At 42.8% G+C, this 25,828-nt stretch overlaps 1 protein-coding gene across 1 annotated transcript in view; it reads right to left on the reverse strand.

The window, feature by feature from the left end:
* The window catches only part of IQCM (IQ motif containing M), a 1,609,700-nt gene that overhangs the window by 522,637 nt on the left and 1,061,235 nt on the right, over positions 1-25,828 (reverse strand). The window contains exons 12-13 of the mRNA XM_078676908.1: positions 22,056-22,245; positions 18,391-18,535 (exon numbers count right to left, since the gene is read on the reverse strand). Coding sequence (XP_078533034.1) covers positions 18,391-18,535; positions 22,056-22,245 — 335 coding nt within the window. The remainder of the gene's footprint in view (positions 1-18,390; positions 18,536-22,055; positions 22,246-25,828) is intronic.

Genomic DNA, 25,828 nt, shown 5'->3' on the forward strand with positions numbered 1-25,828 from the left:
AGTGAATGTAAAACTCTCCTTTTTTAGGTCTCGCCCTGGAATAAGCATCCAAAGGATGCATTCCAGGGACGGAGACGTATAGTCACCTGTCTCGAGGGAAGGACGGACGAGAAGGTGCACGCGCTTCTCCCCGGCTGGATTCAGCTGCTTGCACGCGCACGTCGGCTCCGTCCACATTCACAGCAATTCCCGCGCCGTGCACATCCCCACACATACACACATGCATGCGCATACACACACACAGACACTCGCTCGCACACACTCTCTCCCTCCCCCCGCAGTCATCACACACGCATACACACACGCACGCATACACACAGACTCCAAGACACATACACACACGCACGCTCACACACATACAGAGCCCCCCGCCGCCCCACGCACACACACATGCCCCCCGCCCTCGCAGCTCAGTAAAGGCTCAGTAAAGGCCCCCACTCACCGGTACTTGTCTTCAGGCGAGGGCTCGTTGCAGGCGGCGGCGGTCTCTTCCTTCTGTGCGTGCGAGGCTCTCTCACCTCACGGGAGCCCGCCCGGGCTTCCGGTGTGTCTTCACGTCCCGCCCCCGGCCTGCCTGACTTCCGCCCGGGATTGAAAACCTTGTTTTTTTTATGTGCGCTGTTTCGTTTTTACGATGTTTTATCTGCTCGTGATCTCTGGAAAGCACCAATGAGTTTCCTGGTTTTTATTCCGGCCCCATCGCCGTGCTCTCTGGCATACGCGGGCCGTTATGTGCCCTCGAAACACGGAGCAGAGAAAAATCCGGAGGGGGGCTGCCGAACTCGGAGCAGGTGCCCGCGCTCCGCAACAAAACCCTAATATATAGGTGCAGCGGGGATGCAGAAACCCATGTTAATCCATTATAGGGGTGTCTGTGTAAAGCTGTGTCGAAACCCATACATATACTGTATTACATAAACTTTTCACTATGCAAAACGTCGAAAATGCTCGTTGGCGCTGATTGTGCTGCTTATGTAACATGGATTAATGCAAACGTGTCTTCCTTTATCCTTCGCTACTTCGACATTTTTTTCTGGGTAAGATTAAATAAAAATGTAAAGCAAACTAAAACTGTACATTATTCAGTATTTAAATGAATACAGTTCTTAGCAAGTAAAACGACTGCTCCGTGAATGACTACACAAATGAAGCAACCGTTATATTTGCCCAATGGTTGCTTATTTTGTAATAAGAAAGGGAGCTCAGCTAACTGATTTAGCCTCACGCTCGGTTTTAACTTGTATATTTTACAAGTGATGAAAACTGGTTTGCTGCATTTTCTGCTCATGCTTTGAAAATCTTCCTGTAATATTTCCTCGCACAAACAGTTTTGCACCATTCCATTTCATGTTAGCAGGGGAATTATGCTGAATAACATTTCTGTAGTTTTGCATCAGGAAGCTGTCTGTAATCCAGCACACAACCTATTTTTGAAAACTGCAGTGGAGTGGGGCGTCTGTTTGGACATTTGTCATTTGGCTATTTCACGACAGCATTTGTTTGCGTACGTTCCCCAAATTCCCATGATTGTTTTCCCCTGCACCTTCCAACACAGTCCCGACACTAACAGCCACAGCAAGTCCGTATCAGCTGTCAGTCTGGTCCAGACCTGAAGCTCCACTTAACCAAGTGACCTACCTTGTATTGGGTTTATATGTCCCTTTTTATAAAAACAAAACGTAACTACTGCAAAAAAAAATAGCCAATGCCATTTACAATACTAAAAGCTCAAACTTTGCCTAATGCGAGACCTATTGCATTGCAAATGCTTGTTTTATTTAGATTCCGAGCCAAGTCCAGCTCCTAAGGGATTTCAAGAGATGATACGGCCCTACAAGCACTCAAGGGCACTCGGGTAAGTAAAAAAAAACACGTGCTACACCTTCCTCACATGAATCGAGCCAGAATGGGAGGCAGATCATCCTTATACCTTTATACCTTTAAGCCAAGCTTTGATTCCATTCCATAGAAATCCCTCGGCTGCGTTCTGAATTAGTCTTCGGAGAGCAACTGGAAACCTGAGTCTTAACTCAGCCCTCACTTCTCTTTGCTCGACAAAACCTTTTATTAATTCAGAGGCTCTTCACCATAATAAGATAGGAAGAGCTCAGAAATGTCAGGGTTCTAATTGGTGACAAATAATCCTTCCCAAATTATCTGCAGTGCCAAAAGCTTGGTTCCATCATCTGTGTGTCTTATGTTGCATTTTTCCTTTGTTGTCATTCCCATACAGGAGTATGGTGTTTTTTGTCTTTGTGCCTTCCCACTTTGATTTCTGCAACACTGTCTATTTAGGCCTTCCTGCATAGGCCTAACAAGATAGTATGAATATAATATGCTGCAATAATAAGAATATTTGATTTAGGGAAATTTGATTGTGTTTCAGACTGGATTAGATAGTTGTACTAGCTTCCACAGCAGAACAAGTTATGCCTAGAATCTGCACACTTTCTCCGTCGATCTCCTTCTTTTCTGGCAAATAGGCTCTTGAAGTATGTCCCATCTTACATCATTTGCTCCAAAATGCAGTACCAGGTCATGGGGCAGAAGGTGTAAAATTACTGAATTCTCTGCCTTTGAGAGGGAAATAAATATTCTTAGCTTCAGAAGATAGCTGAAAACCAAGGTTTTTGATCACTGGTATCTTTCTTCTATGTGCACATAACTTCTTCTGAATCTGTTTCTAGATTGTCAAGAAACGTTCTCGGACAGTGGTATTATGCAATATCGTATTAGGGGATCCATTGCAGCTGTGAGGTATTTTTCATCACATACCTTCAATTATGTCACCAGACTGCTACTTTTTAGTTTCACGTGAAGCAGAATACTTATGGAACAAAACCCCATTCACAGGTGACAGCTTAATAGGGTGTTTTTCATCTTTACTGAGAGGAATGCTTTCTGGTCCAAAGCTCCAGCAGAGCCCACTTAACTCCTCAAATAAGGTGTTTATTAAACTGAGCACAGAGCTTTGGTACTAATGGCATACCCTTTTGACCCTGCAGCCTTCATAAATCTCTCTGCTGTTCTGTGTGCTGGGAAGATTCATTTTCCACAATTTATCTCTTTAAGTTAACATTTCTATTTTCTGAAGCACTGCCATAGACTGTTTTGGGAAGTTTAATTGTTTAAACAATGTATCTATTCAAGTTAGCATTTCTATTTTCTGAAGCATTGCAATAGACTGCCATGTGGGACTGTTTTAACTACATTTTTACTGCAGCTCCTTTAGAGTTAATACCCTATACCACTTCCCTTTATTTTACCATTTATATTTATGCATGGGGAAAACTAGGAATTTAAAATTACACACCCCTCACATGGCTCACTCTCAGTGTACAGTGTTTACTAAAAACTATTTTTCTTTACTGAAATCCAATATAGAACATCCAGATATGATATCTCAAGATTCTCATTCATCCTCCTCCTGCGCCTCTACAATTTCTTCTAAACAGCCTTCTAAAATACCAACCACAGCTCCGCTAACAGCAAACAAAAGGCCAAAAAAGATCCTCCATCACCTGTTAAACCTATTTCCTGTATCTCTCATCTTCTATATGAGATCCGCGCCTTGAAACCCTGTATGGAGGAAACTAATACAAAGCTTCAGCGACTGGATGACAAATGGTCTTCAATGGAAATTAGAGTTGCAAACATAGAACATCAGATACTTTCTATTCAGGATACTGCTCAAGATGTAATGCACCTCAAAGCAGAAGTGTTATATCTTATGAAATGTACTGAAGATTTAGAATATCGCAATTGACGCAACAACCTTCGTACTTACGGTCTTGCAGTGGAAATGGAGGGGTCTCAACCTATTCACTTTTTCCAAAATTATCTCCCAAATGTTTTGGACATGCCTGAACCCACTAAGCTTGACATACAACATGCTCATAGACTTGGTTATTGTTCTCAACATGCCTCCTCATCACAAAAATCTATCATAATATTTTTTCTGGAATATCAGGAGCTTCTTGTAGGAGAGTAGGGTCTGCTTCCTATGGTCACCCCCACTTTTTGCTGTGATATTCTGGTTTTTCGACTTTAGTGTGGCTGTGGGCCTGCTAATCAGACCCACAGCCCAGCTGTTCTCTCTCTAAATTGATAGCATGTACTTTAGGTACATACCTGATTGGGTATTGGGTCACCTCTGTGAGCCCCTGTATAGTGTACCATAGGTACCCAGGGCATAGGTGCATCCAAGGCCTACCAGGGGCTGAAGCATGTATTATGCCACCCCTGGCTGGCCATCCAAACTGACACCACAGGCTGATCACTCAGCTTGGGTAAGGTGGTGTAATCACCCCTTACTTAGATATAGTATATCTATATCTGCCGTATATAGACACATAGTAACCTCTAAGTCACTCCTATGGCAGGCCTTAACAATCCTGGAGGCAGAGTGCTTGGTTTTATGTGAGAGGGTGCCCTAGCATGAGCTGAGCCCCTCTGCAGCTTATGGAGACCATCTTATTATAGATGTTCTATGATATAGCCATACCATATACTCTTAAGTGCATTATAATCCTCGCGGTTAATGCTAACTCTGGTTTGGTTTTATCAAAACACGTTGTGTAAGGTTTCAAACACTTTGAATAATACCCCCACCCCCGCCAGTCCTGGCGGCGGGGGTAGCATTCCACCCTTTTAGAGGGAGAAGACATGTAGTTACTGCTTTACCCGGTTAAAGTTAAACAGAGCCTCAGCATCACAAAATGGATGCTTCTGCCACAGACACAAGTCTGACCTCCTGCTGCTGGACGAAACTCCAGCAAGGGAGGCCTGGACAATAGGTTTCCTGTCGAGGGAGGTGCTAGCACCTCCCTAGACAGCCTGTAGTGTATTGGGGCAGGGTGGGTTGAATGGAAAGATGCTTTTCCAGACACTGCCTGGGGAACACAAGGTGCTCCATGCATAGCCCGGTTCAAACCAGTTGCTGGGGCACTCCAGCCCCGCTCTGGTGCAAAACTGGACAAAGGGAAAGGGGTGTAACCACCCCCTTCCCAGGTCCACCCATAGGAGGGACCTGGCAGGTAATCCAGCCCCTAAAATCAGTATAAAGGAAGGAGCTGTGTCCCCAGGACTTTAGATTATCCTGGAACGAAACACTGAAACAAAACTCTTGGACCTTCGACGTTCTATTCTGACTAGAAGACTGAAGACATCTCCCTTGTGGTCAAGGAGTGACCACCCTGTGCAAACAGGCACCACCAGTAACTTACCAGTTTGCTTTGTCGACGCTCCTGCCAAAAACCGAAGACTCAGCGGCACAGGAACTGGACTTCCAGACTTCTTTGACTCCGATCCACCTCCACAGCAAAGCTGAGACACATGGTGGACACGAGAGACATGGGACTGGACACCCTGGACTTCCTGCATTTTGCTAACTGCATCAACTCCAGAGGTAACTCACAGTTGTGCATTGGGGTACAAGAAGCCCCAGACCTGAGCGCCATTTGCACCGAAGCTCAGCCCTTCACACTCCACGAGTGCTGCGTGGGGCCTGCTCCTGCATTTCAGCTCAACGCATCTTCCCAGTTGCTAGCCCACAGGCTAGTTAGCCCTCTGAAGACTTTTTTTTAAATTTACACTACTGGCCTGGTTGCTCCAGGCTTGCTCCAGCTTCCCTGCAACGGAGAAGCTCCCCAGATCTTGCTGGTCTGACTCGAAGGCAATCTTCACGTCCTGCGTGAGTTGCGTTTGCCAAAGCTTGTTGGGTCCAATCCGGATAACGACACAGCAGTCAACTAGATCCTTCATGGGACAGCTCGAATCCAGCTCCTGGTTGTCGTTGACACCTCCTGGTCCTCGTGGCTGCAGAGACAAGATTCACCTCTTCACCTGAAATTGACTCAAAATCGTCTGGTTCCTTTCTGGTTCCTTCCTGGTCACTGGCTAGTGACCCAGACTCTGTCCCCTCTGCTTTCAGGTTCTTCAGTTCCTTGATCCACCCTTGGATCCACCCAGACACTTTTCATCTGGTCGCCTGCAGCACTTCTTTGCAGATCTCCATTGAAATGATCGACAAAACCCGAAATCAAAAGGCACCTATGCACCCGGCTTCCCTGGGGGAGGTAACACGAGTACTCCGGTGCTCCCGTGGGTCTTGACTCTCGAAGTGTCCTACTTTAAAGTGGTTTTGTTGTAGTCCATCCGGAAGTGCCCTAAATCTTTAACTTTGAAACTTTTACGTTCCCATTATAAGTCAATGGTAACTCGTGTGTTTAGACACTGACCGCGTCTCCCGTGGGTCTCCTACTTCCTAACCTTTGGTCGTCTAGTGTAGCCCCAGCGATTCTCTAGGCCCTAGGCCTATTCACTATTTCTGAAGTGGTCCTTATAGCACTTACTTAGTATATGGTTTGTGAGGCCCCTAGGGCATACCTGTATTTGTGCAACTTATAGTATGCTAATTGAGTAACTTGTAATGTACTTCGATCTCTGACCTCATAAAGAGTACAGAGGGGTTGTGTTAGAAATAAATACACATATATTTGATATATACCTTGTGTGGTGTCCTTTCATTTGGTTTTCAAGGGATTATAATTGGACAAACAAACAGCTTCACATGCTCTTTGGAGTTTAGCCGAAGACTGCTGGTCCATGCTACCACTAGGATAGCTTGTCTATAAGGTTGACTTTACAACCATCATCAATAAGGGTCGTTTAGACTGGTGCAAGGTGCCCACTAGAATAGTGGACATCATATGCCAGGCTAACTTCTCACACTTCTTACAATTATCAAAACAGCAAAAACCAAAGAACGTGTTCCTCAGTCAGAAAACCCATTATATTTTGTTCAAGATGTGTCTACAGCTACAGCACACAGACGGAAGACATTTCTAGGCATGTGACCAGCGTTATGTCCCCTTGGAGCCAAATTTGGTCTTTTCCATCCATGCTTCCTTAAAGTAACTTACAATTATGAAACAACAGAGTACGAAGATCCCTCTATGCTGCAGAAATGTATTGACAATTGTAAAATTGAAACAATGGACACTTCTAAATACCCTTTCACTTTAAGGCTTCAAATAACTTTAGTTTTATGTTTCATATTGTTGTTGCTGTATTAATGTCTAGGTTGGCCTACTATTTAACTTCATGTTTGGTTAGTCTTTTAAAGGTATATCTTTGTATAAGATACTAATGTATATCTTTTTCTTCACATCTTAGGTCCCCTCTTTTTATGTCATGTCCAGTAAATCCTCCTATTTTTATACCCATATCTATGGTCTGGATGTCTCTCCTCTGGCTGCCTCTGGAACCCTGTTGTTGTCATCTTCCCTTTTGTCGTCGCACCACTCCCAATTATTTTGTCCTGGTATTAAATATGTCTTTTGTCTTTTTTATTTCTGTCAACATCCTTATTTCTTCTATCCTTTTCACGTTTTCTATTCTCTATCTGCATCCCTTTCTCTTTCCTTCTATTTTCATACTCTCTTCTATTTTTTCTCCTTTCTATGTTTCGTATTCTTCATCTTGCTCCTTATATTTCAGCATGTTGTTTTCTATTATATTTCTCTCTCTAGTAAGAACTTAATGCTTACATTTTTTACTTGTTAAAACAATTTACGTAATTGTTATTCTTCACTTAGAGAGTGCGCTAATTTCACTGCAATTGTTTATTCATTATTACTCTGAATGTAAAAGGGCTAGGTTAACCTATTAAACGACAGAGTTCTAACTCATTTAGCCAAATTAAATGCTGATATTGCTTTGTTACCGGTAACTCATGTTACTGAATTGGAGACCAAAAAACTTGTTAGACATTGGGTGGGATATGCATTTTCCTCACCAGGTAACGGGAAACATAATGGAGTTGTTATTCTGTGTAAAAAATCTTTGGATCTTACCTTGTTATCACAAGATTCACATTGAGAAAAACAGTGTTTTTTCATAAGATTACAAGTAAACAAAATACCAATATCTGCTTTTAATATTTATGCACCCACACATCTTGATAAAACAGTTTGCCCTCAGTTACACCCAAACTGATGTCTATTTGTGACTACTTAGTTTTTAGTGTGATTGCAATCTGGTAATGCATCCTCTTTTCACCACAGCCATCAAACAAAGAACCCTTATTGATTCCTGGAAAATTTGCAACCCCTCTTTACAAGAATATAATTGTACATTTCTCTCAATCTAGGATTGATCACCTTTTTGTTTCTAAACCCTTATTGCAACACATCTTACGAGCTGAGAGTGACATTTTAATTTCTGATCATGCCCCGGTAATTCTAGATCTAGATCTCCTTCCCCTTGCCCCAAAGTTAGACGTTGGCACTTCAATACTTCTCTTTTATTGGATACCTCTTTCACACAACGTTTTGCTACTTTTATAACAGAGTTGTTTGCACTGAATGAATCTCTTGACTTATCATTCCCAATTATTTGGGAAACAATCAAAGCTAATTCTAGAGATTTTATCATTACTTATGTTTCCACCAAAAAGAAAATAAATTCAAAAAAGCACTGGATTTTTTGAACATATTAAATCCTTAGAACAATCCTACTTCGTATCCAAATTTAAAACTTGGTTAGATAATTTAAGTAAGGCTAAATTTGATTTAAATAAACTCTCCACCAAAAAGGCTCATTCTTATCTCCTAAACCTAGTTCCAGATACTATGGTGGTTAAAATAAAGCAGGTAAACTCTTAGGAAAGTACAAACTAAAATATAAACTATTATAAGAGTTGATTCAATGTCTCTTTTTAGAAACAATGATATCCTTAATGAATTTACTACATTCTGTCAAAATCTTTATACACCAAAATTAGATACTCTACAATCTGATATTAATTCATATCTTTCTTCTATCGATAAGAAATTTGATTTAACTACTGAGTTTTCTTCCTTTGATTCTGATAGAAAAACGTATGATATTCGTACTGCCATTAACTCTATTAAAAAAGGTAAAGATCCTGGGCCTGATGGTTTTCCTATTGAATTCTACCTTCATTTCCCTAAACAATTGATCCCGAAATTACACTGATTTACTTTCTTTAATTTTTCCAATTCTGCTGCCGGGAGATTTCAAGAAGCATACGTTATGCAACATTATAGACCTATTTCCTTAGATAATTCTGATGACAAGATTTTTGCCAAGATTCTGCCGTTTTGCCTTGATCCTCTCCTCCTCAATTTAATTGGTCATGAACAAGCTGGTTTTGTTAAAGGTAGACAACTCTCTGCCAATATCAGGTTTTTCGTAGATGTTCTGAGTACATCTAAAGCATAAACATTCTTTAGCAGCCATTTCCTTGGATGCTGAGAAAGTTTTTGTGAGAAAGTGGCTCTATATATACTGGACTAGAAGGAAGTGCAGTGTGTATAGAGTCCACCAACCCCAGAGGTATAACTGAGGTTAAAGTCAGAACTGACCTTACTCTCCAAAGTGGTAGCTTGGTTGAGCAGTAAGGCAGTACCAGGGGACAGTGTAAAGCACTTGTTGTACACACTCAGTCAGCAAAAGGTTTCACACACTCAAAGACTGAACTCCAGGCCAATTGCTTTTATATCCACAGATATAGTTGTTTTATTTTTAGAACCAACAGTTATCAAAATATACTTTTCAAGGTATGAGTACTCTCATGTAAATACTTTGCAGAGGAGCAATAAGTTTGTACACACAATAATTACAGGTTAGCTAATCAGCAATACAGTTCTGAAACACACTCTAGCATTGGGCTCAATGGGTTTTTCATAGGAAAGTACAGTTGATTACTTTATGGATTACTTTGGTAGTTCCAGGACTAGATCTTAGATTTAGACCTGGGGTCTAAGCTGAAACCAGATTAGCAAAAACATTTTAGTTACTGTGACGAATTTTCCTGAATATAAAGCTGTTTTAAAAGTTCACACTTAGAAACTTTTCAAGGGGGCCTTCGGTTGGTGGCTGCTGGCTAGCAGGCCGCGTGGCTCTGGGAGCTGGGCTCCTGGTCACTTGCTCTGGGCAAGGGGGGAAGTACGATAGGGCAAAGAGGTCACAGCCAGCGGCACTCGAGCAGCTGGGTGCAGGGTGCTTTTGAGCCGTCGGGCGCTCAGTGTTATCCAATGAGGATCTTGAAAGAGGAACAAAGCTGCAGGCTCGGAGACGGTGACTCTCCAGGGGCGACCAGCACTTCGAGAGGTAAGTTGGGATGATGAAGCACAGGTAGGTACCCCAAAGGGAGGCAAAGGGGGCCGCGGGACGCTGGGTGCAGGGGTGTCTTTGGGGGTTGGAAAAGTTTACCCTCGGCTGGTCACGGTTGGGGTGGCCCCTGGTTCTGAGTCTGCAGGCGTAGGCTGGTTTGTTGAGGAGGGTCTTTGGGCACTGGACTTCGGGTCCCAGTCGCCGGGGGGATGTCCTCGTGGTCTTGGTTTGGGTTGGCCCGGCCCGGGCTCGGCTGGTGCAGAGTGGGCTTGTCTGGAGCTTCCTGGTGATCACCAGGTGGGGTGTTGCAGCAGTGCTTCTGCTGATGGGAGTCCCAATCTTCGGGTGGGTCAAGGCACGCAGGTCCTCTGGGTGTCCCAAGGTTGCTGTCTGCGGAGGTTGCCGGGATTAGGAAGGAGCAGGTTCCAGGATCAACAGGCCGGTAGGGCTGGGGCCAAGTCAGTTGTTGTTGTCCTGTTGTTAGCAGCTGCACGGCAAGTCTTCTTCTTCTTGATCTTCTTTCTTCTTTTGATATCGGGACCTGAGGAAAGAAGGTTCAGGGAGCCCCTAAATACTAAATTTCGGGGAGTTACAGGTAGGGCAATGGCAGGGACCAATAGGCCCCTGTCCTGGGGTGAGGACACCCCCTAGCCTGCTCCTCTCCTGTGGGAGGGGGGCAAGAGCCTAGCTGGGATTGGGCAGGGCTCCCCATCTACATGATGGCCGGAGCCCGGGGTCGTGCTTCACCTCGCCTCCTCCACCTGAGGGGTGGGGTTAGCAAAGGTTGGCACACCCTCCTTCCTGACGTAGTTTTTCCCGCCAGTCTTCCCACCAGAGTGGGGGTAGAACGGGTAGTGGACCAGTTGCTGGGTACAGCAAATGGTCTGGAGAAGCTCTCAGAGGCGGTATGCCTTTGAAGCTTCCCCCTGTCCATCCTGGGGGAGGAGACACATCACCTCGCCCAGTAAGTGCATTGTTGCAGGCCCAGTAGAGCGGGGGGCTCTCCACCCAGGAGTCCAGCAACATGCCTGCTGTGTGGCAGCCTCTGCAGCCACTCAGCCCAGACGTGGGTTGTAGGTTCCGGTTTTGGAGGGCATCCCTAAGATGCCCTCTCGTGCATTTTACATTAAATCCCACACTGGCATCAGTGCGGGTTTAATGTGCTGAGCAGTTTGGTACCAAACTTGTCAGTCTTCAGTGTAGCCATTATGGTGCTGTGGAGTTCGTAATGACAACCTCTCAGCACCATATACTCTTAAATGGCATCATTGCACTTACAGTGCCAAGGAATGGCCCTGGGTACTGTAGGGGCACAGGGCTCATGCCCTTGTGCCCTCACCTCTGGCATAGGGCACCCAGCTAGAGGGTTGACTGAAGTATACCAGGGCAGTGGGTTCTGTGGGCATGGCACACAGGGATGTGTGCCATGTCGACTCTTGTTTTAGTTCTGTACTTAGGCACTCAGTCTGCAAAGGCAGGGTGTGGGTGCCAGGGTACGGGGCCCCTGAGGGTGGCACAATAAGTGCTGCAGCCCTCAGGGGTCTCCTCTGGTCACCATGCCCTGGGTACCTAGGGTACCATTTTACTGGGGGCTGACAAGTGGCCAGAGGTGCCAATTGGGTATTTTGTTTCAGCATAGCTTTTTTTTATGGGAAGGAACACAGGCCCTGGGTACCTGATTGGCAGGGACCCAGGGCACACTCAGTCAAGCACATCAGCAGTTCAGAAAAAAGTGGGGGCATACCAAGGCAAGAAAGATGGCACTTTCTCAGAGCTTTCGATCAGATACACAGGAAATTGTTATTCGCTACACTTTCATGGTTTGGTTTTGGGGAAAAGTTAATTAACTTAGACTCTCTTTTATATTCTTCCCCTTCCGCATCTATATTTGTCAATGGCCTACTCTACTCTCCTTTTCTTTTACACAGACGTGTACTACAAGGCTGTCCCCTATCAGCTCTTCTTTTAATCTGGCTCTCAAACCTTTTCTATCTAAAATTCAATAAAATAGTGCAATACAAGGATTCAAACATGGAGATAAACAAAGAAAGTTTCAGTCTACATTGATGTTATTCTTTTAAAAAACAAACAGTCTCTCCTGATTCTTCTTTGCGACCCTCTTCAAATGCAGTTCCCATTTTTGCCTCACTTTCATGTTATAAACTTAATTCTGACAAATGTGAAATCCTCCCACATAACAAATGTGGACAATATCAGCACATCAAGATTTCTTTGGAACCCGTCAAAAATTAAATATTTGGGCCTTTGGTGGACTACTTCTAAAAAAAATACACTATATCACTCAACACTTCTTCTTTACTGTCTACTTTATCTAACCATACTACACAAAATAATCCACAATTTTATTCCTAGTAGGGTAGGTTAGATTCTATTAAGATGATGTTAGTTCCCATCCTTCTTTTCTATCTTTCAGCAATACCTATTAACTTACTCACCTCTACTTTTAAAAAATGTATTCTATTCTCACCTCATTCTTATGGAATAATAAAAAGCATTGTATATCTTTGTCTAAATTACAAAGGCAAAAGCAGCAAGGTGGAGTTCATTTTCCTCATTTTCCGTCTGATCAAAATGCTTTCTTTTTAAAACAGTCAATACATTTTCAAGATGGCCCAACCACACTTCTATCTCCCTTATGGTCAGAAATGGAGTTATCTTTTATTCAACCTTATTCCTTTGCAGAATGTTTACCCTTTACTCACTGCCCTTCTTCCATGTCTCTTTCTATTCTCAACAATGCTTGCAGAATATTACGTCCATTTTATATTTCTTCTCTTTCGCTTTTAGATCAATTCCTTCAATCCTCGATCTGGTATAATACATTCATTAACATTAATAATAAAACTATCTTTTGGAAAGCCTGGAGAGATAAAGGTCTATTAGGGACTCATCAAATGATACATAACCACTCACCTATCTCTTTTTCGCGGGCTCAAACAATCTTTTACTTGCCTATTTCATATCAACACAAATTTCAGTCACTGATCTCTTCTATTTCTCCCACATACCTTTCACTTTATTCGTTACCTATTTCCCCTCTTTCTATTACACCTATACCAACATTACTGCTAACTGGCTTATGGCTTAAAACTCACCCGACATCACGTGCTGCCAACTCAACTCAAGCACTTTTTTTTATTTATAACCACCTTATAATCACTCCTGGTTCTTTACACAAATTTGATAGTGCCACTACATTGTCTTGTTCTGCCTTAATTTCTGATATTAAGCATAATTTATTTGAATGTTTCACCACCTATCAATTTAGGTTACAAGTATGGAAACAAATTAACTCTATTTTCAAACACATATACCATTCTCTTTTACTAATTTATTTTTAGGTAGTCTTTCTGATGATGGCATTGTTGTACTTCAAATATACAAATTGTAGACTTATTAATTGCTGTCACATTTCAACAGATTACAAAATATTTGAGGAATGCTCTGCATATCTCCTTTCAAGCATGGTGGTATGGTGTTTGTTATATTCATGGACTAGATAGAGCGTATGCTATCCCAATGTTTCTAATAAAAATTCTCTCTGGTCTCCAGTAATCACGTTTCTAGGTTCCTCAGCTTTAAGAACTTTCATATATCAACCCGTAACTGATAAAGTATATAAACCTCCTTGAATATATTATTTTCTTATAAGAGCTTCCATTCTAATAGTAATATGTTTTGCTTATTTTGTTTCCCTGATAACATGTACTCTAAGATTTTTGTATTTCGACTATTCTTTAAAATTATGCTATTTTCATTATATCAGAAGTGGTTTTATTTTTGCCCTTTGTATTTTCATTTTCCCTCTCCCCTTATCCTGTTTTCTAAATATAATTGCAAATATTTTCCTGTTCTATTTTATTATTATTCAAATGTTTTCAGTATATTGTTATTAAATTATATTGTGAACCTGTGGTTTTATTTCTCTTTTTCCTACTCAATAAAATGTACTTTAAAAAATATCCTATTACATACAAATATATATGGATAGCAATCATATGTTTTCCATTACATGTCCATCACAAGTTTAGCAAGGAATATATTAGGCAGTTGGTAGTTTGTAAGAGACATTTGGTGTAACATAGAGTGAGTCATTATAGTACCTGCGCTTTAGACAGTGGTACTTCATTATCATTCATGAGATAACACTAATGAAGAAAAACAAGTTTAGAACCTCTGGCGCAAAATGTTTAGGGTCTGGAATTTGCAAGATATTGTTGATCTGCAAATGGTCTTGAAAAGTATATCATGGTTTGCATGAAGACTTAAGCAAAAGTCCTGCGTAACAAGATATAAGAATATATACAAAATGAAGTATTGGTGGTGCCTGACCTGGTCAGAGTACCCAGCTTTAACAGAGAAGGATTAGAATGGAGAGGATATTTAGGTACTATGCTTTTTTCTATATTTTGCGGATGTAAGAAATTGGATTATTGGTCACAGGGCTAGAAGTCCCACTTAGGAAACAACCACAGTCAATGGCAGGGTGAACCACAAAAGTCACTAAATTGACTTGTGCGTAATCCTCTGGTAGTCTGGCACAAAATCAGTCAAGCTTACTTTAGAAGCAATGTGTAAAGTATTTATGTAGCACATAAACAGTAATAAAGTGAAAACACAACACAAGTGAAATATCAGACCAATTTAAAAAAATCTAGTAAATTTTAATAAATAAAATGATACCCGAATGGCAAAAATGAACAAGTTACTTACCTTCGGTAATGCATTATCTGGTAGAGCCTCCATCTAGCTGCAGATTCCTTACCTTTTAATTTCCCAGGCATCAGGCTGGATCTGGAAACTTTTGCTGTGCAATATCCCTTGCGCGAGCCATCGGATGGCTCCTTTCGGCTGTGCGTGATGTTGTCGGTAGCTTTGGTTATGACGTTGCAGTACCTATATAGGTGCCACCTAAGCCACGGACGTCAGTTTTTTTTCACACCAGAAGCGCAAAGCCACGAAGTAACTGATGTAGTTGTGTGCAAAACTAGGACTCTAAAAAGGGGAGTAACCCTAGCACTGCAAAACTAGTCCGCAAAGTAGGGAGGCATGGCTGGAGCTGTAAGGAACCTGCAGCCAGATAGAGTCTCTACCAGATAATGCGTTACCGAAGGTAAGTAACTTGTTCCTCTGATAGAGAATTCTAGCTGCAGATTCCTTACCTTTGAATTAGATACCTAAGCCATACCATCCCGGTAGTGGGTGCGGACTAATTCCTCAAACTAGGACACCCTTTATGACGAACAGGCAAAATGCCCTTCCCTGCAGTAGTGCTTGGGAAATGTGTGCAAAGATACCCACATTACTGCCTGACAGATGTCCAGGACTGGGACACCCCGAGCTAAGGCCCTAGTCGCCACCTTTCCACTGGAGGAATGGGCCTTAATCCCTCAGGGGGCTGCTTCTTAGCCAGGGCATAGCAGATTTTAATGCATGTAGATTGAGCATGCATACAACCGGGTACAGGAAGCCATGATGCCCAACAGCCTCATAGTCAGTCCCACAAAAATCCAGGATAGATGCTGAAACATCAGAATTATAACCTGAATATCCTGGACTCGCTGCTTGGGAGGATAGGCCGGAAACAACACTGTGTCCAGAACAGCTCCGATGAAAAGGAGCATCTGAGAAGTAGGCAGGTGTGACTTTGGCATGTTTATAGAGAACCCCAGCGAATGCAGGAGGTCTGCGTAGTCTGCAGGTGGAAGACAACAGCCTGGGGCGAGGACGCCTTCAACAGCCAGTCGTCGAGGTAGGGGAAGACTGGCAACCCTAACCTGCGCAGATGAGTTGCGACCACTACCATCACCTAGGTGAACACCTGAGAGGCACTGGTAAGGCCGAAGGGGAGCACGGTAAACTGAAAGTGCTCACATCCTACATTGAACTACAGGTAACACCTGTGGTACAGCTGGATGGGGATACAAAAATATGCATTGCGCAGGTCCAACGCTACCATCCAGTCTTCTTGATCTAGGGCAGACAAGACTTGAGCTCGAGTGAGCATCTTGAATTTCTCTTTCTTGAGGAAGAGATTGACGGTCCGAAGATATAAAATGGGCTGCAACCCTTGGTTCTTCTTCGGAATCAGAAAATAGCGGGAATAACAACCACTGCCTACTTCTGAAACCGGGACCCTTTCTATAGTTCCCTCAGTCAAGAGAACTGTAACTTCCTCTATAGCAATTTTAAATGATCCTGCGTCAGCCGTTCTTGATTTGGCAGAATGGAAGGAGGAAAAGAAAGGAAAAACAGAGAATAGCTCCTGAATGATTTGCAAGACCCACTTGTCCGATGTTATGGACCTCCAGTGAGGGAGAAGAAGATGATGATTTCTCCAGCCAACTGGAGTGGCAGGGTCTTGCAGAGTCAGGCTAGGAGAGCTTGGAGGCTGCGTCTGCTAAGGGCAGGGTGGCCAACGACTTCTGGCTTCCATTCCTAGGCAGGAATGAACTGCATCCACGTCCCCACATGGCTTGGGAAGCCTGCACAGGGGTGTGGCTGGGATAGGGCTGACTTGGCTGGAAAACCCTTCCATTGCTATGTAAGGGGCGAAAGGTAGACTGGCCATGAGGAGTAGAAGAGAAGCCCAAGGATCTGGCTGTAGCTCCAGAGTCCTTGAACCTCACTAGGGCTGAATCTGCCTTTTCCCCAAAAAGGCGGGTTCCATCAAAGGGCAGTTCCATCAAATTTGCCTTCCCATCACCCGAGACGCCAGTTTCCCTAAGCCAGGTGTGGCGCCTCAAGGCAACTGTCAAAGTTATCACAGGCGGCAGATTCTTGGCGCAAACAGATCCGTTTGCAGACACAAGGATCCCATACTTTTCGTCACCTTTTCTCTAGGAGGGCTACACCATGATGCCAGTTAAGGGTCCAGGACCTTGGAAGGCACCTCTTGGGGATCAGGACTCACTTCAGCAGAGGTCAGCAGGGCTCAGGCAGGTCCAGTTGTAGGCCCAGACAGTTGCAGCATCCTACCTGAGAATGACTTGTAAATACTTCAAAGGAAAGTTTAGGCCTGGCAAAAGGTTTATTTTTGCCAGGTCGAAAAGGTAGTTTAAAACAGAGCTACAGACTAAATTGGCAGGCCTCAGACAGGTTTTAAAATGCTACTTTAGTGGATGCACAACAAATGCTGCTGCCTGCTAGTAGCATTTCATTTATAGACCCTGGATACTAGGGTATTAAAGTAAATTAAAATTACCAATCAGGACTATGTCAATAGTACCATGTTTTTAGCAAGAGAGCATAATCACTTTGCCACTGGTTAGCAATGGAAAAGTGTACAGAGTCCTAATGCCTACAAAAATGAGATTAGACACAGAACAAAACATTTTGGGGATGACCCTTGGAAAAAAACATGTTCAACATTGGATCTATTGTAACTTTAATCTATTTTGGGAGAAAGTATTGCACAGAATTTGAAATATAATTGGTGCATCACTGACAAACGTTTAAGAGGTGAGTCCTCATTGTGCACTAGTGAAATACATATTCACTATCTCATGTAAGAAAAAGGAGCTGACATTGAACTATTTCTTAAGGCTCGGCAGTCAAATAGCAATTTGATGGAAGAATATGAGCTCTGCCCACAATTCTATTGAGATCCTGAAATCTCGCTACATGTTAGTATGTGAGAAACTCCCACATACAGTTGTGGACTCTGAACCACACTTTTTCTGGTATTGCACCCCTTCTTAAATTACATTCTTAGAGAAAACAAAGACCTACCATGATCACACTGTTATAGGAATTGGGCCTTGCTGAGGTGAATGCAAAAGTATGCGGGTGCTCAGCAGGAGCAATTGGGACTAGAGAATCCCAAGTGACTGAGACCATGTCTCTTGGACCGTCTAAACATTGTGAAACAGTTGTTTTTTAATATACAGATCTACACAGTTAATGTGGTGGAGGTGTGGTCCAAAACAAGAAGTTAAATGATGATTAAAAGAAATTATTGTGAATGTAATATTTGTCTGCAAATCCCCCAAAAGGTTGTTGGCCAATAATAGATTCATTTGTACTGACCAGATTCTAACAACAGAGAACCATAACTAACCCACTATATCACTTTCTTAAATATTCCAGTCCTTCTTTTCTTGGTCATGGTGATGTTTGCTAATGCAAGAAGTATTTTTTGTTATGAATTCGGTAATACTCATAAAATGTCCATACCAGGATGTTATGTACAATGTATGTTTCTGAGTGTGCACTAGGACAAATACTCACTTGTTTTCCTGTCAAGCCATTCCTCCAGTTCAGCATAAATTAGAGGAGTACTTCTCCTTTTAAAACCTAAACGAAAATGAATGCCTTTCATCATTTTGCGGTATTTTTCCACAACAGCTACCAAGGATGGTCCATGTCCTTCAGCCTGCAATACAAAAAAACATATAGCATAGGTTCATTTTATACAATGTTAATATGAGGTAATTTAAGTCTTTATTTATTGCATAAGGTATGTGACTTGTGAAAAGTAGTGAAGCCGCTTTTAGTAAATTGATGCAAAAGGACATTAAGTTTACCAGTATTTCAACTTTTCTTGTTTAGAATGTAGTGAGTTGTGGCACCATATAGGACACTGACTCTCTTCTTCATCTGAAGATGCAGGCTTTATAAAGCATAATTATCCCTCTGGTAAGTAAGAATTTACAGGCTCAGGTCTTACAAAGCAGAGCTACTCCTAATCTTACAAAGATCCTAAAGGCCCCTTTGGAACTTCCAAACTTGCATATAGAGTAGCAGTGCAATATTCCCACAGCAAAAGATTTATTTCATCAATAGGGAAACGACTTTGGAGTTGTATACATGACTTCAGCGTAGGCCACAATCCTGAGTTCCCTGCCAGGCAGTGAGATAGCAAGACAGTCCTCAAAATATCTCCCTTTCTATGCAGAAATCTACCTGACTAACCCTGCCATAATGTGAGTGTAACCTATGGGAAGGTGAGTGTAACTATTGTTTTTTGCTGGTAAATTGTGACTTATGAGGGGCATACAGAACCAAATTTGAGATCAGCAACACTGTAGGAAGCTGGCTTTCTATATAGTGCACTAAAATGAAGTACACTGTGTAGATTTCAGTGAGACCCAGACTGGTATACAGAGGCAAAAGAAGATAATCCTAATGCTCTATTTGTGGTAGTGTGAGCGAGCAGTTAGGCTTATCAGAGGGTAGTGCTAAGAATTTGTTGTACTTACACAAGCAATAAATGATACAGGAAGACAGTGCTGAGGTCTTTAGTAGTTGGTGAGTTACAAAGAAGGGGGCCACCTGAGAACACACTGCACAAGGGGACTTAAAGATAGGTCTGAGGAGTCCCACTCCAGGGAGAAGGTTGAATGCGCTCAGGACCACAGGAGCACAGCTGGTTTGTCTGTACTAAGCCGGGACGGCTGGGTGAAGGGCAGATAGGTCAGCTGGATGGCTTGCGTCAAGATGTCTTCGCAGTCAGGAGCTGGTAGGTTACAGGGCAGATTTTGGAACAGCTGGACCACTCATGAAGTGGGTCTCAGGGTCTCAACGTCCCTTGATGGATGCTTGCTTCATGGGCAGTTGGAGTAAGGACCAGACTCTTCGTCTCGGTGGAGGTTGCAGCAGGTCTGGTATCCAGGGTATTGGTACAGCATGGCACTAGTAGGTCCTGTGTGTTCACACTCAGTGGGGAGACAGATCTGAATCTCCGGATCTGATGTACCTCTTCTTGCTTTTTGCTTGGATGCTACATCATAGTCACTGGGTCAGTAATAGGTTCGGAGCCTGTGGACTGCAGGGGAGTAGCTTCTCAACCCCAAGGGTGTTCTCTGGGACTTTGTGAAGGGCTTGTGGTGCTCTGGGGTTCTTGGAGTCCCAACAGCAGCAGGACCAGACAGCACACCACGATTGTTGAGTTTTTGGAGCAGAAGACATGGTGTTCTGCCAAAAATTTGCAGCAGGTCTTCTGTTCTATTGTCAGCAGCTCTTCTTTGTCTGTGTCTTCTTTGTATCCATTGAATCTAAAGTTCAGGGTCCAGGGATGCCACCTAAATACTAAATGTAGGGGTGTTAAAGGGGGTGCAGGTAATAGCCAATGTGCTACCCACCTTTAATTTGTCCTCTAAGTGACCACTTCCTGATAGGTTAATTCCTGACATCTCAAGATGGAGAAATTGAAAATGTAGTATCCACATCACTGTCCCACATGGGGGTGGTGCTGGCTGAATGTGGGCACAGCTCCTAATCTAACTAATGTTCCCACCTCTCCTCTCGCCAAAAATCGAGCAAGACAGGAGGTTGGCATCCTCCACTATCTGGAGGTGCTTGTGTTGCATTTCAAAGGCGACATTGCCTTTGAAGCTTCCTGCCCTAGAATGCCATCCCAGCTGGGAGGAGGTGTGAAGCACTTCCGCCCAGAGAAGGTTTTGTTCTTGGCCTCTGAGAGCGCTGGCTCTCACCTTATGAGGTCAGAAACATGTCTGGTGGTGGCAGGCTGCCTTAGACTAGTCAGAGACCAACCAGTGCTTAGTAGGTTTTCAGGGGACCCTCTAAGGTTTTCTCTGTTCTATTTATTAATAAATCCAACACTGGCATCAGTGTGGATTTATTAAGATGAGTTGTTTGGTATCAAACATTCCTCGGTACAGTGATGCAACCATGGTGCTGGGGAACTCGAAATGACACATGTTCAGCCCATATACTTATATGGCTTCCCTGCGCACTTACAATATCCAAAAGTGGACTTGGATATTGTAGGATCATATCCGCTCAGGCAGATATGACCGCACAAGTGATATAATGCTCCTTGCCTTAGGGCAGTAAGGCCTGTAGTAGGGGTGACATACCTACACCTCTTTCAGTATCTGTGTGCCATGTCAACTGTTCTGTTTTCTCAGCACCAAGACTCACAGCCTGCAATTGCAGATTACATGGTCTCGATGAGGGGTCCCTAGGGTGGCACAAGTTGTGTTGCAACCCTAGTGGACCCTCTTCAGTCCCAATGCCCTAGCTACCAGGGTTGCCATTTACTAGAGACTTATAGGGGTTGCTGAAGTTGTGCCAATTGTGGTACAGTTTTTGGAAAGCACACTGGTACTGTAAACCTGATTAGCAGGGACTCAGTACACCTTAGTCAAGGTTGCATCAAACCCCAGGCAAAAAGTGGGGGAGGTACAGCAACAAGAACGCAGTTTCCCACAAACACCACTTGGGAACAAGTCCTGCAGTTAGATCAGTGGTGTATTTGGGAGGGCATTGAAGTCAGCATTCCCATCCTCAAAGTGAGATAGAGGCTTGAAATTGCTCTCTGTGCCCATGGGCCACACACCTCAAATCGTCCTGCAGGTTGAACATGTAGAGCCTGAGCTGGGAGCTACTTTTAGGCTCAAGAAATCAGATTTCTTCTCCAATAATTGCACCTGAAATCTTAGAACCAATTGTGAATAGAAAATCCAAAACCACCAAGGCATCCATCACATATTCTCATCTACCCAGGCTGGTTTCTGGAATAGCTATGGGAAGTGAAATACAACCCTCCTTGGCCTTTAAGGTGATGCAATTGCCATTATGGATCAGAAAGCGATCTCCTTGCTGGTGTTGTCGGTGACCTTATCAGTATGCAACACCAGATATTAATAAGCTAGTGACCCACAATGACGGAAGCTTATGTGAAAACTATAGAGTGGTTCACATATTTTCTGGAAGGTGGGACAAAATGTGTGGTTTCCCTTTCTGAGACATTAGTCATTTTTTGTGATGTTCCACAGGATTCTCCACTCTCCAGCTTTTTAAAATATCTTTCTCACTACATCTTCAAGGGTACCCAAATACTGTGTCTCAAAATACAAGATTGTATTGTTACAATTTATATAATTGAATTAAGAAGTTCTAGCAGATGAACAGATGGTCATTAAACTTACCTTGGCTTTTATTCTTTTCAGCTCTGACCGTACAAGCCATCCTCGGACCCACTTCTGAATTTTAATCGCTGCTTTGGCAAATATTCTACTGATAGGCTCCTCCTTGGGTTTGTTGAAAGCCTCATATACTTCCACATGTGGGCCAATGTGTTTAATGCTACCAGCACTTTTCACATTAATACGTTGCAATCTGGAAATTCGAGTGAGAATTATAATTTTATCACGCATTCCTTTCTTTTTAATGTTTCATGCTTTTCACATTTCATAATAAGCAAAAAACAGACGCGACATAACTTTCAAATCATTGAATAAATATCTTTGCACTTGAGATGTTTCTGTTCAGCACTTGTATATTGGAGCTGCTTCTCCCCACATGTCTCTGCACTGGGGGCATTTCTCTTTCAACACATCTGCCATTATTTATTCAGTTAAAAAAACCTCGATGTACACATCTACAAAATGCTGTTGACTGATACCAAAGTGTGAAGGATAATCCATCAAGCCAAAACCTAAAAGGGACTCATCCAAACAAGCCAATGGTTGATGGTGTCTGTATGTTGTGTGTTGTGTTGGCACAAGCTCTGACAGACATCTAATGTTGTCTATAGTTAGGTCTAAGGAGCAATGTATAAAACATGAAAAAAAAGGGGCTCCAAAATGTAAATTGGATCAAAAGTTCGTGAAAAAGAGTTAGATACATACACCAAACTAAATAACATTAACGTTTGTACATGGCACAGGCATAGCTGGAAGGAGAGAGGATGGGGTTGTTACGGGAGTTCCCCTCTTCCCCATGTGTACCACAGTAACATGCAAAAGGAAACTGAACAGCAAAAAGTAATTTAGTCACAAAGTTAATCATGTCAGAGTAAGATAGTTACATGACAGAATTAACACAATGTGCATTACTAAAAAGTTTTAACGCATCTGCATGATTCACAGCCAGCCATGCAGTTGTACTAGATGTACTCTGCTGTGAGAAATTGGGTTGTTGGTTGACTGGGATGTGAGCCCTAGTCAAGAAATCCCCACAATCCATTGCAATGTGAGCCGCAAATGATACCCAAAATAATCTGTGCTTAACCCAGGGTAGGGTGTCGCAAGAAGAAGTCAGGCTTAACGTATAGGCAATAAGCAAAGTATTTATGGAGCACACAAACAGTAATAAAGTGGAAACACAACACAAGAAACATCCCAAACCAATTTAGAAAAATAGAGTACATTTTAACAACTTATTTGAAACTAAAACAACAAAACTCCAATGAGTAAAACTGGAGTTATCAATTTTCAAAGTTTTTAGTGAAAACTAGCACCTAAAAGATCAAAGCGCCAACCACAGACATCTAGTCGTGCAAGACCTCGTCAAAGTCGAAAAATATGACTGACCGCAATGGATTGGGCCAGGTCAGCACTTACCTATGGACTCGAAATTTTTTTTTAACAAAATGTTCTGAGAAAGTAAAGTTCAGAGGGGCAAGACTGCAGGAGTTGTCCAAAGAGGGAGCGTCATCGCCATTTAGCTTTAGGTTGAAGCCTCGGTAAAGATTTCTACTTTTGGACTTAGTTTCTGAAATGGTAGTCGAAACTCTACTGCGGGATAGAGGCAGAGGGCTGTAGCTGAACAGTTCCATGAGATCCAATACCCCTTTGGTGAAGGAGCGCTGAAACGGATTTGCTGCGATTGAAAATAATGTAGTGGGAGAAGCCTCAACATCAATCAGACTGGTGATGCACCTCAGACACATGGGCCAGCAGGTTGGTAACAGTCTCCTCTTATTCTCAGAGCAGTTTTTAGCAAAATAAAATTTGAGTACTAACTTTTGGATTTTGGCTTTCTGAGTACCCTTAGCACCACTTCCAACAGTCCAGGAGTGGAGGAGCACCCCTTTTGAGGGTCAAGGCTCACTCAGGCTGGGTACAGGTGCAGATTCAAGATAGAGGAAGCCTTTTGTGTTCCTGTGGCTCTGAACAGAATGCCAGCAAACTAGCTCTTGTGAGTCACTCTGGAGGTCCAGGGACAGTTGAAGATGCAGTCCTTGTCCCCTGGCAGAATGTAGGACAAAAACAGGACAAAAAGGGCAGCAATCAAGCAGGGCTGAAGTCTTACAGAGCAGCAGTTATGCAGAGTAGCAGTCCTTCCAGCAGCACAGCTATGTGACCCAATGCAGGCTGCAGGAAAAAGCGCTAAGGGACGGAAAATACCCACTTTCTAAACGTACCTGTGGTCTAGTGTGTGGATATTTCGATTTCTCCTGGCATATTGATTTACCATTGCCTTAGGTGTACCTTGCCATTTTATCCAAGACCAATTTTGACGGTTACTCAATATATTGACATTCCTCTGGTTGGGCCCCTGTGATCCTCAATTAATTTGGATTCCTCGGTTTACTCGAGGCCATAGGTCCGGTTACTATTGACTTCCCTATTAAAAAACCTTTGATTTTTGATGCTTACCCTTTCCCCCCGTTTCCCTATGGATGGTGTATTGTAGGCAAAATTTTCTGCATAATTGCATATGTCCTTATGATGATGCCTAAATCATGTTAGGGGATCGAAATGTCTTCAACCTCAGTACCATGACTAAATTGTTAATCTGTATTTGTTCGCATGGGTACCTAAAGAATGTGACATAAGTATGTTTTCACTGTAGTAACGTAAAGTAAGGCCTGAGTTTGGAAGTTTTTAAACTTCATTTGTGTTTGTTTTCCCACTCTATTAATGTGCTGTTCATTTGTACCTAAATAAACATGTCCTACTATGTATCTATGTTGTGGTATTTCGCAAGTAAGGGACCCTTGTTCCTCTAAAAATACTTATACACTTGGTCCCTTAATATCCTTGGGTTGCCATTGCTCTTGAAAAAACACACACTTTCTAAAAGTGGCATTTCCAAAATTATAATGAAAAATCAGACTTTACCATTAAAGAGGATTTGTCTTTACAATTCCATAGATACCAAACATGATATAACGACCAGCTCCCAATTTGAAATTACAGCTTATTAAATGTAATAAGGAATCCCCAATGTTGTCTTGCGGGGGTAGGCCTCACAGCAGGAAAAAACAAATGTAGGAGTTTTTCACTTCCAGAGTATGTAAAACTTAAAGGTACATGTCCAAACCTTTAATTCCACAGCCCACTTCCAGGGGCCTACCTTAGGGGTGACATATGTACTACAAAATGAGTTTAAAACATGGAAAGGGGGGTTTAATGCCATGGCAACATGGTAGTTTAAAACCACATTCAGACTGCAGTGGGAGACCTGGGACATGTTTTAAGGTGCTGCTTAAGTGAGTGACACCATTAGTTCTGCAGGCCCACTGGGAGCATTTGATTTGCTGGACCTGCATATATGGTATACCACTCTACTGGGGACTTACAAGTAAAATAAACATGGGAAACAGCTGTGTGTGAATCTAACCATGTTTTAAGGAGAGAACACAAGTACTTTAGCACTGGTTAGCATTGGTAAAGTGCACATAGTCCTAGGGCCTACAAAAACAAATTCAGCAAAAAAGTGGAGGGAAAAAGGTAAATGTTTGGGGGTGACCCTGCAGAGATGGCCAGGTCCAACATCTGCCTTCTTAATTCCGACATCAGACAGAGGAATAGATATGCAAAAGAAGGCTAGATCTGGTACTGTGATTTGCAAAGTATTTGAACTGTAAAAGAAACACAACTTTGTGTGTATGTGTTGGGAATGGCCCTTTTTTCATGGATACCCCAAACTACTTGCCTTCCTCCTCCTGCAGTAGTTGGCATTTTGTTTATCG

Source organism: Lissotriton helveticus, chromosome 2_1, assembly GCF_964261635.1.
Source record: "Lissotriton helveticus chromosome 2_1, aLisHel1.1, whole genome shotgun sequence".
NCBI lineage: Eukaryota > Metazoa > Chordata > Amphibia > Caudata > Salamandridae > Lissotriton > Lissotriton helveticus.